General features: G+C 44.9%; 1 protein-coding gene across 4 annotated transcripts in view; it reads right to left on the reverse strand.

The window, feature by feature from the left end:
• Positions 1 to 16323, reverse strand: part of LCP1 (lymphocyte cytosolic protein 1) — a 79683-nt gene that overhangs the window by 18090 nt on the left and 45270 nt on the right. For all 4 annotated transcript variants that reach the window (XM_054586526.1, XM_054586527.1, XM_054586525.1 and 1 more), the window contains 9 exons: positions 14521 to 14609; positions 13711 to 13874; positions 13417 to 13546; positions 11692 to 11824; positions 9412 to 9493; positions 7058 to 7223; positions 5555 to 5697; positions 2282 to 2377; positions 324 to 519 (listed from right to left, as the gene is read on the reverse strand). In XM_054586526.1, the coding sequence (XP_054442501.1) occupies positions 324 to 519; positions 2282 to 2377; positions 5555 to 5697; positions 7058 to 7223; positions 9412 to 9493; positions 11692 to 11824; positions 13417 to 13546; positions 13711 to 13874; positions 14521 to 14584 (1174 nt within the window). In that variant the 5' untranslated portion in view covers positions 14585 to 14609. The remainder of the gene's footprint in view (positions 1 to 323; positions 520 to 2281; positions 2378 to 5554; positions 5698 to 7057; positions 7224 to 9411; positions 9494 to 11691; positions 11825 to 13416; positions 13547 to 13710; positions 13875 to 14520; positions 14610 to 16323) is intronic.

The following is a 16323-nucleotide window of genomic DNA, read 5'->3' on the forward strand; positions in this document are numbered from 1 at the left end:
GTCCAATAAGTACATACATCATATTTTTGGATGTTAGAATTTAGTTTATCTGATAATGAAATGCATGCCTTTCCTCAAACAGTTCTGATCATGGATAAAGCCTATGTATTATGGATGTGATATAATAATATTTGATTATTCTGGCTTGGCTGTAATTGACTTGATTAGTCTATTTCATTCTCTTTGTTAAGTATCAGAGAGTTGGTGACCTTTTCGCAAACCTCCCTGACATGCGAGGGGTTTACTGTTGCTGAGGGGGTGATTGTTGTTGACTAGAATTGTGAATGTCTTTCTACACTCTGAGTCGACCGGCTCCCAGTTACCTTCCAGGGCTCCCCAGTCGATGTCCTGGTTCTCTGGTTTGTGCAGGGCAGGGTATCTGTTAAAGAGGTTGGCAATGAAAGCCAAGTTCAACTTGGGGTTCCCTCGGACGACGTCTGTGGCTGTGACGAACTGCCGGCAGCCCAGCCTCTCCGCCTGCTGCAGCATGCACTCTGCTCTCTGGAGGTCATCCTTCTCCTGCAGGGAAAAAGGCCAGGTCAAGGCCAGGTCAAGGTCGGGTCATGGCCGGGTCAAGTCTCTCCAGGCACAAAGCAGACATGGATAACAGAAGAAGAAATGGGTATCTTACCAAAACCCATAGTGCGGAGCCTCAAATAAGCATATTATTACTCATATTCTCCTGACCCAAAATCAGATAGTCACAAGTAAAAGGAGTTTCAGAAGTTAAGTAATCGAATCCTCCCATCTCTAGACAGAACCATGTCAGATGAATGCTTGGCTGTCCTGGTTTTCAAAACATTCAGTAGATTCCACAGTTCGTTACGTGGCTCTTAATTATTTTCAACCATTAAGCTTACTTTTTTATTATTTCTTGCACAGAATGTGAGATTTTTGTCTACCAAAAATGTTTATTTATTAAGTAAATTATATTCTTATTTTCAGTTCATCAAAGATATTTACATCTGCCAATAAGAATGTCTGATTAGCATATACCTCCACACTGAGTCGGTATACTTGCCAACTTAAACAACAACAAACAAAAACGTGGTGAGTTATCTAAGCTACATCCTGTCCTTAATAAATATATAATATCAGTAGGCTTTTGCAGACTTCAGATTGAGAACCACTCACCGAACATATTAAAAGTCTATTCAAATGGTTCTAGAGACCCTCTGTCCTTTGCAAGCAGACTCTCATGAGAAGGTTCTTGTTGAATTATGGTCTACTGTCCTTAAAGCTCTTAATGAGCCTATGAAAACACCAATCTTAAGAAAAGAGAACTTTAAATTGGAATTATTTCTTCATACGATGCTCTAATAGATAATATTGCACATTTCATGAGCTGGCTTCTCACCCAGGAATGAGCGGATCTTAATATTTGCTCGTTGGGTTTAACTCAAAAATGGGCAGAGCGGTGGTTTCTCATGGTCAATATTGAAGTGGTGGCAAAACTGAAGTGTTAACATTCAGACCCATGATGCGGCCTTTATCTTTAAGGGCCCTCAGACCAGACACTTCTGAGAACTCACACGACCCTGCCCAGCCCTCTCCCCTGGTCACCCGCAGTGACGTAGTGAGGCTGGGCTGCCACGGGGCGGACTGTGGAGCCACCCTGGGTTCATGCCTGCTGTACCAGCCCTGGGTTCGGTGGTCGCGACTTGAGTATTAGCGTCTCTGACCTTCCGTTTTTTCAACTCTAAGGCAGGTTAACACCTCCCTTACTGACGTCTGCCAAGGCCAGAGGCTGTGTACGCCGCACGCCTCCCATGGCACCTGGTGCATGGGAGGAACTCAACAAGCAGGGATTTCTCTTTTTCTTTCTTCCTAGAGGAAAGGAACCCTAGCCCTAGATCAAATAACTTCAAGGATCTGTCATATGATCTTGCACGTATTAATTAATCCTCAGTCTCACTTTTTTTCATCACTACAGTGAGAATTTATTTATTTGTATAAATATTCTGTTGCCAGAAATAGTACTCAGGTTTCTAAACATGGAAATAATATTATTTCTTGATATGGTAGAGCCTCTTAAATGATGGGAAATACACAGAAGTGCCTGGCATGCTGTAAGGCGTGTAACTGGTATTATTTCCAGATTAAATTCCTCACAATTATTAAGCAAAACTGTTAACAGCTTTTGGTAGTTTACACAGAGCTGCAAGATGAGATGCTGACCCACGGAACCCCTCATCGGGGCCCCAGGGGCCGATGGAGCGGCCGATGCGAAGGCCAAAGGCGGCAGCGGACTGTCCACACCCGGCTTGGGAGGCAGCCTTACCCTGAGTCCCGACATGTCAATCACAACCGCGGGGATCCCTTCCTCGTCCCCTTTGGGAGCCACCTGTTCCAGCAGGTGGTAGTAAGCTTTGGAGTCCTGTGAGAAATTAGAAAGTTACAATTTCAAATTACATACTTAGCACTGTGACTTCTCTAAAGCGAATATTTTCTATTTTTTATTTGACTACCATTCAAGAAGGCAATTTAATGAACAAAGCTGGAAACATTTACTTGTTTGAATTTTCTATTTACATACTATATTTGCCTTTGCTTTTACAATGAGTATAACAATTAAAAATGTACAAAGGGCACCACAAAGATGTAAATACTATTCTTTTTTTCTTAGAGGGGAGACATAATTTATTAACATGTATTAAATTGTATACAGGAAAATATATATACCTTTATATTGCCATAGAAGCAGCTAATGTTGAATTTTTAGACAGCGACAGAAAAAGGAAGCAAAAGTTTAAAGCAGAGTTGAAAAATACATTTAAATAGATAATCAGCAAAACAAAAGTATTTTAAACAAGCAGTCTTTATGCAAAAGGAAAGCTATTAAGATGACAAGTTCAACTGAAAGGAAAAGAAACCAACAGAGACAGGAGGGAAGGAGGGAGGGGGGGCGGGGGGGGGAAGGAAGGGAAGGGGAAAGTCAAGGAACATACAGCAAGGACTCATGGACAAAACCAAAGGGGAAGAGTTGAGGGAGGGAGGGGGCAAAGGAAAGTGGTGGGGGGGAGGCAGAGACAAATGTATTTGAAATAATAAATAAATTAATTAAAACAATCTATTAAAAAAAGATGACAAGTTCATTTAATGTTTACCTAGAAACTGGAAAAAGTGGTTTAGTTATAGCGGATTATATACAGATATTGAATTCTTATGTTTTCTTAGATTCTGTAACTATGCTTACTGACAAAAAGAAGTCTCAGAAATATAGCCTTAAAATTATAAATGTATTCTCAGTCAATGAAAAGACGCAGGTGTTCTGGTAATGTCTTAAACCATTGAAAGAGATTTTAGTTTCTCTTAAAGACTGAAAATGAGCTGTTGTTATGTTATGTTATTTTTTCCTGTTTTTTTCCAGTTGGGCAGGTGCGGGGCGAGCAGAGGGCTGCTCTCCACCTGTGACATCAGAAATGGGCACCGCCAGCCGTTGATGTGGCACCTGGGGAAGCTGAGTTTCATCTCTTCCCTTCCTGCCTTCCCCTCTTCATTTTCATTGTAGCTATTTTGAAGCCAGTGAAAGTTCCACGCAGGTGCGAGGCACAAACGCGACCTGCCAACCACGTGCTACTTCCGTTTGGCCCTGCTAAGCGCTACCTCATTTCATCTGAGCCTAAGAAAACTTTCTCACTCACACTAGCAGACACCGTCTCCCCGCCTTTGCTGACATGGCATGATTGAAGGGCACTGCAAAGTCGCCTGTGGCTCAGACCCACGTCACAGCGCTGACCTCAGCTGGGAGGCGGCTCCTCCCTGAGAACAGGTACAACCGCTATGCAAGTGTCCGGTCGGCCAGTCCCCTCCTCACACAGAGAGTCCCCAGGTCCAAACTTATTGTTTGAAGAGCACAGCCTCTCAGTGATAGGAAATCAGGTAAATCTGTGGCTTAGGTTAAGCAGCCTAATTCTGGCTGAAATCCAGAAAATTTTGGCTGAACCAATAGCAGAGCTTAATTGTTGAGCACAAAGATGACGCTTTCTAGTTCCTGTTCCATCCCAGTTTGGTTGGTGGGGCTAGGAGACTGTTAATAACCAATGGAAGTGGCGGAGTTTAAAAAAAATGAATTTGGCATCGTTAGCTTAGGTCCTAAGGAACGGCGGACGTCACATCCTCGAACCGCCTGTCTAACGGGCACTGTGCCTATGACCCCAAGTTCTAAAAGCCAGGAGCCCACAGCAGGAGAAAACTGTCACTCGAGTTATCAGCCTGGGGTGACTCTTGGTGACCCATGTGCCTTTCCTTTGACTCTCTTTGGAGAAAATTTCTTTACGTTTTGAGCAAGCGAGGACCGAAATGTTTTTTGTGTGCTGCACCCAGCATCTCATATCGGGGGCTCCTTGGGGTGGCCCTCCGCCGTTCCTTGCTGTTCCTTACGCTCTGTCTGTCCTGGCCCATCTGTGACCCGCATCAGCGGTTTTTCCCCTTCCCCTTGACTTGGAACTTTTCACAAAACTGAAAACCACAGCACACGCTGTGCCCCGCCTGCCTCTCCGTGTTGTAGGACTGATGGCGTCTTCTGCCCGCTCTGGGGTGATTTCTCACTGCAGATGGTTTCTGGGGTCATCATCTTTTAAACATCACTGTGGACTGCACAAATGAAAGCCTTTCAAGAAATTCCTGACTTGTTTTTTTTGTTTTTTGTTTTAAGAGAGGCAGCAGAGTATGGCAGTCAGGGCCGTGAGCGGTGGAGGCCAACGGTGGGACTTAAATCCGGAACCTACCCCCAGTTATGTGAACTTGAACAAGCTATTTAAGTTCTCTTTACCTCTGTTTCCTTATCTGTAAAATGAGAAAATAATAATCCTTATCGCAAAGGGTTGTTGTCAGGGTCAATGAGTCAACGCACGTGTAAAGCAGAACAGCGCCTGGCGTGGAGTATACGCTGTGTGTGCAGGTGTTAGTGCAATGAGAGGCATCCTCCTTGAATTTATTTTATTATTATTTTAAATCCTCATCTGAGGGTATGTTTTTTAAAAAAATTATTATTGATTTTAGGAAGAGAGGAAAGGTGAGAGAGAAACATCTATCAGTTGCCGCCAGCATATGCCCTGACCAGGGACCGAACCAGCAACTCGGTTATGTGCCCTGACCAGGAATTGAACCAAAAGCATTCTGGTGTGTGGAACGATGCTCCAATCAACTAAGCCAATGGCCAGGGGTCATTTCACTTTTTTAAAGGAACCCCCATCTGATATAGTCTCATTTATCAAGCCAGGAAGACGTTACAGTCCTACACATACTTGACAAGCAGTCGCCTCTCTCGCCCTCCCTCCGCCTCGTCCTCCTGCTCCTCCTTCCCGATACGGAAACTCCAGGGAGGACCCTGCTTCCGGCGTTGCTGTGCAGTTGCTGGGGCTGCAGGCAGAGCCGTGCGTGGCCGGCGCGCGGACTTGAGAACGGCACGGGCTCCGGAGCTGCGCCAGCCGCCTCTGACTGCCCGCAGGAGCCCGCAGAGCCGGCCCGGTCCCCGTGGCTTTTCCCCAGGAACGCCCACGTTCCCTCCCGGGCTGCTGCAGCCGGTCCTGCTCCCACGACCCGCTCCTACCTTGATGTCCGTACTGAAGTTGGTGATCTTGCCGCAGCCCGCGTTTTCCAGGTGGTAGTTGGCCCATCTCAGCAGGAGCTCCTCGGGGGAGAGCTTCATCAGGTCCTCCAGGCTCTCCCCCTCTCGCAGAAGGGCAATCAGGGCTGAGGAAGCACAAAGGCAGAAGGGAAATGAACACAGGGGGCAGCTGGGGGTTTCGCGGCAACCTCATGGGCTCCGCGGGAGAGCCAAAGGCCAGCGTCATCTCGCTGGGCCAGGGGTGCTCGCAGCTCTTCCTGGGGAGTGAGCCCTTCACTGTTACTGTTCCCTAAGAGGAGGTGTAGGGAACTGTGGGCTTACGTATTGCCCTTATTTTTCCGATGGGAAAGAAAAGCACCAGGGAATCTCGATGCCCTGCCTAAGAACAAGGCGGCTGAGCGAAGGGAATAAACTACGCTATGGGCTCAGAACGCTCCACGGGTCCGAGGGGGCAACAGTTTCGCTTCTAGGAGATCGATTTTGCGTTAATGGCAGTGTTCTGTTGTCTGTCCCCATGGGCGTTTTAGATTTCAAATGCTTACCTGTGTAATCGCAGCAGCTCAAAAAGTGTAATCAACGCTTTCCTCTCTGTTTCCCAGATGAATAAATATTTCTTGTTCAGTTAGAAGGTTTAAATATAGCGGAGGTCATTATTTGCAAATCAATAGTTTTTCTCGTAGGTTCTGAGTTCTTTTTTTTTTTCCCCATCTCTATATTATGCCTAACATATTGAATATATTGGTTTTATATGACCCCAGGATTCTTCACTGGTTATTGTGATTTGGACTTTAAAAGTGTATAATAAAATTATATATATGCTTTACATTTATATATAATATAAAGATTAGAATTTGGCTGCAGATTTCACATTGGTAGCGTCTGTACCCAAAAATAAAAAAGTAACATTGCGTTTTATACAACACTTGTCAAGATCTATTACTCCTGTCTAACTCAGGGGGCTATAATTATCTAAATGCAGAAAGGATGCTCAGAGCAAATAGAAAAAGATTCACAGCTACATATTTAGTTTGAGAACTCTGAACCCCTAAATGTAATTTTCTATCGTTTTGCTAAGAACTAGACCAAGTTGCTCCTAATCTGTCACTATTACTACCGTATATGAATGTGAACTGCTTCACAAAACATAAGTTACAAGTAGCCTTATTTGGTATAGAGTGTCTAAAGGCAAAGTTAACCCAGAAAAGCTGCGGAGGTTGGAGTCCCAGCCGGCCAGACTAAACTGCGGATCGGAAGCGCGTAGCATTATTAGCCTGCCGTCTTAGACAGCTTTTGTTTCCTTCTTTAAGAAAACCTGGTCAATGTGGAGAGCATCTGTCACATTCATACAAGGAGTGCAATGCGACTCTAGTTTTCAAAAATTGAGGATTCTAAGCTTCACTGCTCCTGACATCACCTCCTATGGCACCCAACACACGCAGTAATAAAAAGTCACATCGTTAATAACATCTGAAGCTTTGCTCATACCTTCATTTCTGCTGAGTTCGATGTCGGCAAACAACCCAATCTTGATGACTTGCCACAAAAGTCCCAGAACCAGGTAAGGCTTCCCCTCCTTTAGGTCCTCAGCCCCGATGTTGACCACGTGGCACCCGATGGCGGAGGCTGAGTTCAGAGCCAAGTTCAAGTTCTCCTGAAGGAGACAAAGTATGCAAGTTTTGTTTTTGGCTTCGCAAAGGCCGAATGATGATTGCTGATTGGCAGCAACAACAATATTTTGCTTCTGGAGTGTTCTCAAGGTCTAGAGGTACGGCCTTCACTCGATTTTAACACTGAGAAAAAGTAGTGAGTAATAACTGGAAAAGACAGTCCACAGGGTTTGTAGCTCAGACACAGGGCTTCTGCAGGGCCGAGATAGCCCGGCCAGAATCCTGGGTTGGAGGCCCATCCTGGCCAGGATGAAACAAAGGAATCACCTGTTTTTCCATCCTGCTATGTGACGGAGCCTTCAAGAGCAACGTCTCCATCAGCCAGAAACCAAGGAGGCACCTTTGAGGGGAGAATGTACCCTCATTGCCTTGTCATTGCCATTAGGGACATAGCTGTTGATTGCCAAGGTCATGTTCAGATTGGGTATTAAAGGAGAGCAAAAGATAAAAATCAAAATTTGTAGACAAGATAGAGTGGCTCTTACTAGGACAATTTGTTGAGTATCCGTAACATCTAGGGACCTTGAGCACACACAAATCTATACAAACATACATCCATGTGTCCATATATACAAGCATGCATGTGTATAGATTACATGTTTTCATCACTGACAACAATGTATATAATATAACTCATATGCAGTTGGAATAGAGTCAGTGAAATTTTCAGCCTAGAGTCTGTATACTACGCTCGGGTCCATCAAGGAAGATGTATCAGAGTCAGAGATGTAAAGAAGTTGGTTTTATGACAAATTAACAAAGCAGAACATTGGGAATGAACTGGAAGTGAATTAACTGGCAAGGTGACCATGCAGAGAAATGGTTTTTTTTGTCTTAGTGCATAGCTCAAATGATGAGTGAAAAATACTAGTTCTTTTTATGGCTAAGATTATGAGTAAATTTAACAGTAAGCGCCTTCATATACATTTCATCATCATTGTCTCTTTGGTTAACAACAATCCCATTTTAAAAGTATGCAGGGTTGCTTACATCCAAACAGGAGGTGAAAATATTGGTTCATGATTTAAGAAATGAGACATGGCTTCTGAGCAAGAGAATTATGATAAAGTTAAAAAACTGGAACATAGCAGAGAAATACAGCTTACTTACTACTCTTTATTATTCCAGCTAATCAACACATTGAAGGCATGAAAACAAGGTATATTTATCACTCTGTGGCTATAGCAAATAGCACAGCGAAGGCTACGGGAACACTTCCCGTCCCCCACCACCCCTTCTCTGAAAAGCATATCACTTCAGTTAAAATGATGTGTATTTGGCATCAGCTCAAAGATAAATTGCTAGGCAAAGTTTAAGTTAAAGTTTTACCAATGAGAACTGTATTCCTTAGTGGCCAAAGAGAGAATTCCCCAGCTGCGCACGGCCCACATTCCTTCTCCCACCCCCCATGTCTCCTATCCCGCCCCTGTTGCATTAATAAAAGGGTAAACAGAAATGTGTTCCTCCCCCCTTTCCCACCCCGGGTCATGACAAATCAGCAGCCCGAAGGCCGGGGCGGGGGAAGGATGTCTGGGCATCTGAACACGTTTGACTCAGCCATCCCGGGACACCCAAAATCAGTTTTTTGGTCAGCCAAAAAGTCAGTTTAGTTTTTTTCCATAAAGTAAAAGACACATTTTTCATTTCACCAATAACTTGATTGATTTGGAGGTTTTGAGTATGTTGGCTGTCTCCTGCTGTTGGCCTCTTGTGGGTAGAGGCCAGGGGTGTTGCTAAACATCTTCCAGTGCATAAGACACGCCAGAGCAAAGAGTTACTTGGGCATAATATCAGTAGTGCCAAGAAACTTCGCAACTCACTTTTGACACATTTGATGAATCACAGCACCTTCTCCATATGCTGCACAAATCTTTTTTGTGTATTTTTTGTATTTTATCAGTGTGCATTTTTACCTTTCTTGAAGTAATAAAGCATAATATGCCAAAAATGTTGCATATTTTCTTCAATCCTCAATATCAGAATGGCTGCACAAAAAGGGACCAATTTTGATAAGTTTTCAAAAAAAATGTACGCATGATATGACAGCTGTCACAATACAATTAACAAAATTGTTTGGAATGAAGTTCGAGACAACTAAGCACAACTAGAACCACTGCATGGAAAAAACCAAACGACATTTCTGGCCACACCAGTGACAGAGGGAAGACATACCTGGATGGTGAAGGGGGTGAGTTTCTTTTTGTTGATTGTTCTTTCGTCAATTGTGTCAGGCACTGAGAGGTTGATCATTTTACTGAAAGAGAAACAATAAACTTAAAGGAAGAAGTCTAGCTTCTAGATAACAGGGCCCAGTAACACTGAATTTAAATTTTAGCAATATCATAAACAAACAAGATTGGCAATATAATCAGCGCCACCCAGTGTTTAGATATAAAATCGTTTATGCAGTGTTGATGAGATTCAAACTGTCTTTGGGAAAGGGTAATATTCCTAAACTCACACTGATATATTAAGCCAGAAAATAAAACCCCCCATTTCATTCACTTCGCTTAGAAGCTACAAAATTATCCTGGTTTCCTTAGCATATTAGGGAATTCTGGGTGGAGGGCCAAAGCAAATCCTCCATGAGTACTTCGCTCTCTCAGCCATAAAAACTGTTCCACTATATGAAAGATTATTATACACTTTTGAGCATTTTGAGCATATGTAATGCCTAAATTTCTATTTGACACCTGGTCAAACTCTATACCTTTCATTAATCACATCATAAAATGTTTTATATATTCCTGTAGCCATTATTATATCAGCACTTTAGAAATTTCACCCACTCATGTATCCAATGCATTGATCAAACATCCAAAGTAAGCAGATATTGTTTATGAACAGCTGATTTTACCCAAGTCACCACTGGTTTAACCTTCAATGGGGCATAAAGAATAAGTTCCCTTAGGTCGCCTCCATCTTATTTAAAGAAAGGGAGTTGGAAAAACAATACGAAGAACCAACAGCAAAATCAGAGTACTAAACTTGACTGTGACTATTTCTTTTTCTTTTTTTCATGAGAAAAAACAGCAGCACAAACATTTTTTCCTAACAAATTTTAAGCAACTACCATTTTTTGTCGTGGTTGTTTGAAGATGCACTTCTATAACTTTATCGTGTGTACATAGGTATGTTTAAATAAAAGGTGTTTTACTACAATACAGGCAAAACAAACTCCTAAACCATCATGTGAAAAGCAAGAATCTGGAGTGAGCTAGAAGCTCTGGGATGATGGGGCAGAGAGATGACTTTAAAAAGGGTAATTTATCCCTCCCACCGAAAAGATGATGGTCCAACTACAGAGACACCATGTGTGGGTATCAAAAGGCATGTGACAGTCCAAAGCAGGATATCATAATGGCCTTCAAAGTATGACAAACAACATGTGCTTTAAGAGTTCCGTTAAGGGAGAAATCACTGGAGGTTGGATGGACTGGAAAATTACACCCTAAATGGGTTTGGATAGAAGGAGAACATGAAGAAGGGCATTCTTTAAAAGAAGCCAAATTCAAGGCAAAGCCACAGTTGCAAGTTACGAGAAGGGCGTGCGTGGGAATGAGTCAGCATGCGGGCTGTCCTCTGTGAAGCCATTCATGCGGTGTCCCCAGGCCGGGTTCCTGGCCGGGGGTCTTGGGAGATGAAACTACAAAGACATTGATGGAAGACCATGGGGGAGGTTGGGTGACAACCAAAGGAATCAGGACTTCCTCCTGTAGGTTAGGCGTTTGATTGTTTGTTTTTTTTTTTTTTTTTTTTTTTAGCAGTTGAATCCTCTAAAAATGAACTCTCAAAAATAAAATTCCAAAAGCAGAATTGCTCTAGTCAGAGGATAAGGTCTTCAAGTCTCACCCACCTACTCCTCACGTCAGCTCCTGGGCTGGCCTGAGACTGGGTGCCTCACTCAAGCCTCCTCGTGTTTTATGGTGACACAGGTGTTGTCAAAGGCACCGTCCCGCAGGGACCCGCTGTGTTCTGAGCCTCCCACAGACAGGACACATTCTTCCCCGTGGGCGTGCTCAGTTGTGCCGTTGTGCACCACTTACGAGTGCCTTGGCATAAGGCCCTGCATTGGATCTCCCCGGTTAGCAGGCTGCTACTATTCATCCTGTCCACTCTCGTGTGCGTCCGCCACGCTCCAATGAGGCTAAGTGTCCCATCTTCCAAAAGTAACTGCTTTTGACCTTCTATTGCTATAGCTCCACGTTTATGTTTGTCTCTCTCTTGCACATCCCTCTCCTCTACCCAGGAAAGAGTAGCTCTACACGTCTCTTCGTAAGTTTCTCTCAAAACCTGTTTTCGCTCCTGGCCCTGCCAAGTAAAAGTCCAGAAAAGCGTTTCAGGTCCAGCCGACCACCAAAGGAAGCTGGCCTGGGATCTATACAACTGATCTCTGGCATTTCAGAAACTTCTAGGGAAAGCTCTGGAAACCAAGAAGGAAGCGTCGTTTACCAAAGGACGATGCCATCGCCGACAGCGCTGAAGAGGTCGTTCGTGTTCGGGTCCATGGGGATGACGTGCCGGCAGTCGGGGTCGTTTTCCAGGGCTTTGTTTATCCAGTTAACGAAGGCGTACTTCTCTTCCTCTGCAAGGCAGTGGTTGAAACGACCGATGGGCAATGTGAGAATCTAACAGAAACAAAACTGTGCGCGTGCATTCTAGATTCTCAAGCCCGGGAGAGACCTCGTGAAGTTCCCTCATCCACTATCTGACCATCTCACATTTATTGACAATCGAAAACCTCAGGTGACTTGGGACGTGGGCGCAAAGACTCTGTTGGCTCCAAGTCAGAACACATGCAGCAAGCAGGTTTAGAACAATTTATATTTAGAAGCGAGTTAGAGCTCACAGTTTATATTTATAAATATAAATATATGAACAATTTATATTTAGAAGCAAATTAGAGCTCTATTATGTATATGTAAGTGTATATAAATAGTAATATATTTTCTTTATATTTATACCTCATTTACATATAAATGTGGCCTCATTCTTGCAGAATAAAACTCGAGGTCCTGCCTTTAGCCCTGCTGACTTAAATGTGGGATGATCACAGACAATCTTTGCAATATCTCTGAGGTCCTTTTTTTTTTTTTTTTTTAAGATTTCATTTATTTATTTTTAGAGAGAGGAGATGGGAAGGAGAAAGTGAGGGAGAGAAACACCGATGTGAGAGAGAAGCATCGATGGGTTGCCTCCATACCTGGCCTGGCTGGGAGCTGAACCCTGAAACCCAGGCATGTGCCGTGACCCGGAATTGAAAAAGCGACCTTTTGCTTTGCAGGATGACACCCCACCAATTGAACCCCAACCGTCAGGGCTCTGAGTTTCTTTAGAACGAAATCGCTATGAAATGAAATCATTTGTGGTATAATGTTTCTTTCCTGCCAGCAAAGCTGCCAGAGGCGGATTTTCAAAATTTTAACAAAACCTCAAGGGGCGCCCAGCGCTGTGTTTCTCGCTGTGTGTGTCACGGAAAGCAGTCGTGGCCTCCGACGAGCCCCGAGTCACAAACCTTCGGGGACACTCCCATGGCACATCATCAGCGCCTCCAAGTTTCTTATGTCCATGTACAGTGCAGAAGGTTGTGAAAAATGTCTGTATTTCCAGAAAAAAGACTCTACTTTGCCTCAGCAGGTACTTAACCACGAACTTACCTCAGAGAGCAGCTAATGGTTCGAAGAACTCAGTTTGGGGACTGCCGGGTTACTGTCCCACCTGGGGTGTGAGAGGCTTCCCAGGGAGGCTGTTGGACGGTGGCTTTCAGGATCTCCAGACTGACTACACAACTTTCTTACAGATCAATAAGAACAACAGTGTTCTGGATCTCTCAGCAGGCATGAAGAACAACCATGAAGCGGGAAGGCAGAAGCCTTGGTAGTTCATTTTGCCCAAAAGATTTACAAAGGGATTTTGGGAGCCTTTCAGGTGGTTTTGTAATGCTGACAGGATTATCGGGTTAGGGGCCATACCCAGCGCTGGAAGTGCTGTCCTGCTCGTGCGTAGGAAGACGAGGCATAGTCCATAAACTTTGTACCCCCTTAGCGTGAATATCGAGTTTAGAATGTGCACTCCTAGAAACATGGGTCCTTTCTGCATGGGCCCCGCTCCCTCTGCCCTCGGCTCTCCCCACCCCCAGCCCCTCTACGTCCGTCCACACCCGTCAGTACAGCTCACCCGAATAGGAGTGTTGGGTGCCCGCGGTGGACTGCTCTGAGGTACCACCGATTGCACAAATCCCTTCCTTCTTATTGATTGCTTTTCTAAAGGTCTTGGCAACCTCTGTGCTTTTGAGGCCATGGAAAACCTGCAAAAAATATAAGGTACCTTTAGAAACCCAATATGTGATCAAGAAAACCACAAAGAATACGTCACGTCGATGCAAGGGGAGTGGCCATGCGTTTCCGGATATTTTTTGAATTAACGTTCTAAGTTTCGAATGCATCTCCTCACGCTCAGCGTCACCCTCACCTTCATAAACTCATCAAAGGTGATCTTCCCGTGCTGGCCCAGGTCCCCTGTAGTCATCAGGTTTTCTGTGATTTCTCTCACTCTGTACCCAGGCAGAGGTAAGCAAGCAGCCTTGAACAAGTCGTTCAGCTCATTGCAGCCGATGTACCCGTTCCCTTCAGTATCTGTAAGGCAAACGACCAGGGGTAGGTTCAGAGCAATTCGCCCGGCAGCAGGGAGAGGGGTGCGGGAAGGCCAGGTGGGAGGTGAGCAGGCAGCAGAAGTGATCATTCAGGGGTCGTGGCCGGGCCCCGCGCCAGGGTCAGAATCTCCCAAGAGGCCGGCTGCTGTGGGGTATGGCCGTCAACGTCACTTCCAACATCCCAGAGCCAAAACTTCAAAACAGAGGTCTGGCAACAGAATCTAAAGGGACCTTCATGGAATCAGATGGGAAAATAAATCACAGGCTGAGATAAAGAGTAAGAAAAAGAAAAGTAGGAAATATGAAAAACACCCAAGAAAAATACTTAAAACAAAGAGGAAAAAAATAACAAAGAAAACCAAAGAAAGTAGATGCAATAAAAAGATGAGCTGTAGGGGCCATGTCCAAGGAGAGCTACGGGCAGAAGGAGTCCACAGGCCATATTTGGACAGAGAAAGAAGTGCTTGTCTCGAAAGGTGCCTTTCAGAGCCAAGTCCTCTAGCTCCTGCACCCAAGCCGCCGATTCCTGTCGCTTCCGCTCTTTGGCTCATTTTACCGTTTCCTCGACTCTGTCTAAAGATACTCAACAGAGAAGAGAATTGTACCACGCAAGGTACCAATCTACTCACCAATTTTGGCAAAAGCTTCCCTGAGCTCCATCATTTCTTCATCGGACACTGATCCCCGGGCCATTTTTTATTGCTTTAAGGCAACAGGTCTGCAGGGGGGAAGAACACAAGGAATGGCTGTTGTGCACATTCATTCTTCAGATGCCAAAGCCCATTTATGAAGTGAGGACACGTTCCTCTGCATCCCTCGTGATGTAGCACTATCTCTCAGCAATGTAAGAAATGGCTCCTTTTTAAACCTTCCACGTGGTGGTCTCCGAAGCTGGCCCTCACCCACCTGTCCTCTCCCTGCTAGCTACCGCTGCTGCTTCATTGGTCGGGGGAGCTTACTACCCCCCGCCCCCCAAATCTGGGCTGACCCTGGGACTGCTTTGACCGTTTAGAAGGCTGGAGAACCCTTCCTTGTAGAATGCTCGTTCTTGGCATGTCCACCCCCCCTCCACCAGACGGTGAGAGCCGTGGGAAGAGCCAGGGAAGGAGACCCGGGAACTTGGGGCACCAGCACCTGCCACGCTCCCAGCCGGGGGACAGCCCCTCCCGCCCCCACCTGAGGGGCCCCCTCCCGGGGTGGTTCAGCCCCTTGGAGCCCCAGGTGCCCACACTCCTGGTCAGCGGTGCTCCTTGAACCAAGAGCCCAGAGAGATGCTAAAATGATGGTTTTAAGTCACTAACCTTTAGAGCAGTTGGTTACACAGCAACATGCAACTACAACACTTAAATTTAACGCAGATGTCTTTTAGACATAGCGCCATGTTCATAATTAGAAGTAACATGTTTGGTCAACCCAACAGATAGATTTTATAACTTACAGGGAAGTGATCAAAGTTCTACAAGTTTCTACAAGTAGACAGGGAAGGGGGAAGGAAATTTGACCCTCTAATAATTCAGAGATGGGGACCCTAAAGGACTTTTAGGTGCTCTCTTCTAAGGAAGGCTGGTTTGGCTGAGACACGTAATGCCAATGTGGAGCCATCTCCCTTTTCCTGGGCATTATTGCTGCCTTCTGGGTGGAGAGAGAATAAACCAGAAAATGCATTATGATGGAGAGGATAATGCCCCTAGCTAGTTCACACAGCATTTTTCAAACAGGAGCTCCACCAGCGCTTACTGGACTTCCTGGTTGGTGGGGGGCGGGGGCGGGTAGGAGGGTAGAGGGTGGGGTATTTCTATAGTTCTATTTTGGGATGTTCTAGATCGAGTTCCTTTTCTGCAGTTTCACATTATTCTAGAGGACAGCGCTGCACCTGATCCCAGTGGCAACCGACGCACGCGCAGAGAAGGAAAGAGCTTTAACGCTTTGGCCGGCAAGCCAAAGACGCGTGATGCCTAACTTTGCAAATCCACACCCATTATTCACCATCTCGCTATCCTCTCATGTTCGTACACGAGGCTTTCCAACTTTGGTTTCCTCATGCGATGCTTTGTTAGCAGAAACTTTACATGTATATAAAATGACCAAATTAAAAAGACCCCAATTCAATTCCAGGAGACTTTGGTTGAAAAAACCCAAATGTCCTGCCTCCACGGTCCCTCCCCCGCCATGACCTTATATACTGGCGGGAACTCCAGGGAGCATGATTTAAAATGCTGGGATTATAGATATTGTTCTTTTAAAAATTCCTTTAAAATATATCATGATCCCACTTCTGGGAATATATCCTAAGAATCCTGAAACACTAATTTGAAAGAACATATTTACAATCGCCAAGATCTGGAAGCAGCGCAAGTGCCCATCAGGAGGTGAGTGGATTAAAAAGCTGTGGTCCATTTACACAGAGGAATACTATGCAGCCATATAAAAAG

This window comes from Pteronotus mesoamericanus, unplaced genomic scaffold (genome assembly GCF_021234165.1).
Source record: "Pteronotus mesoamericanus isolate MK-2021 breed Mesoamerican mustached bat unplaced genomic scaffold, CSHL_Meso_final contig_94, whole genome shotgun sequence".
Lineage (NCBI taxonomy): Eukaryota > Metazoa > Chordata > Mammalia > Chiroptera > Mormoopidae > Pteronotus > Pteronotus mesoamericanus.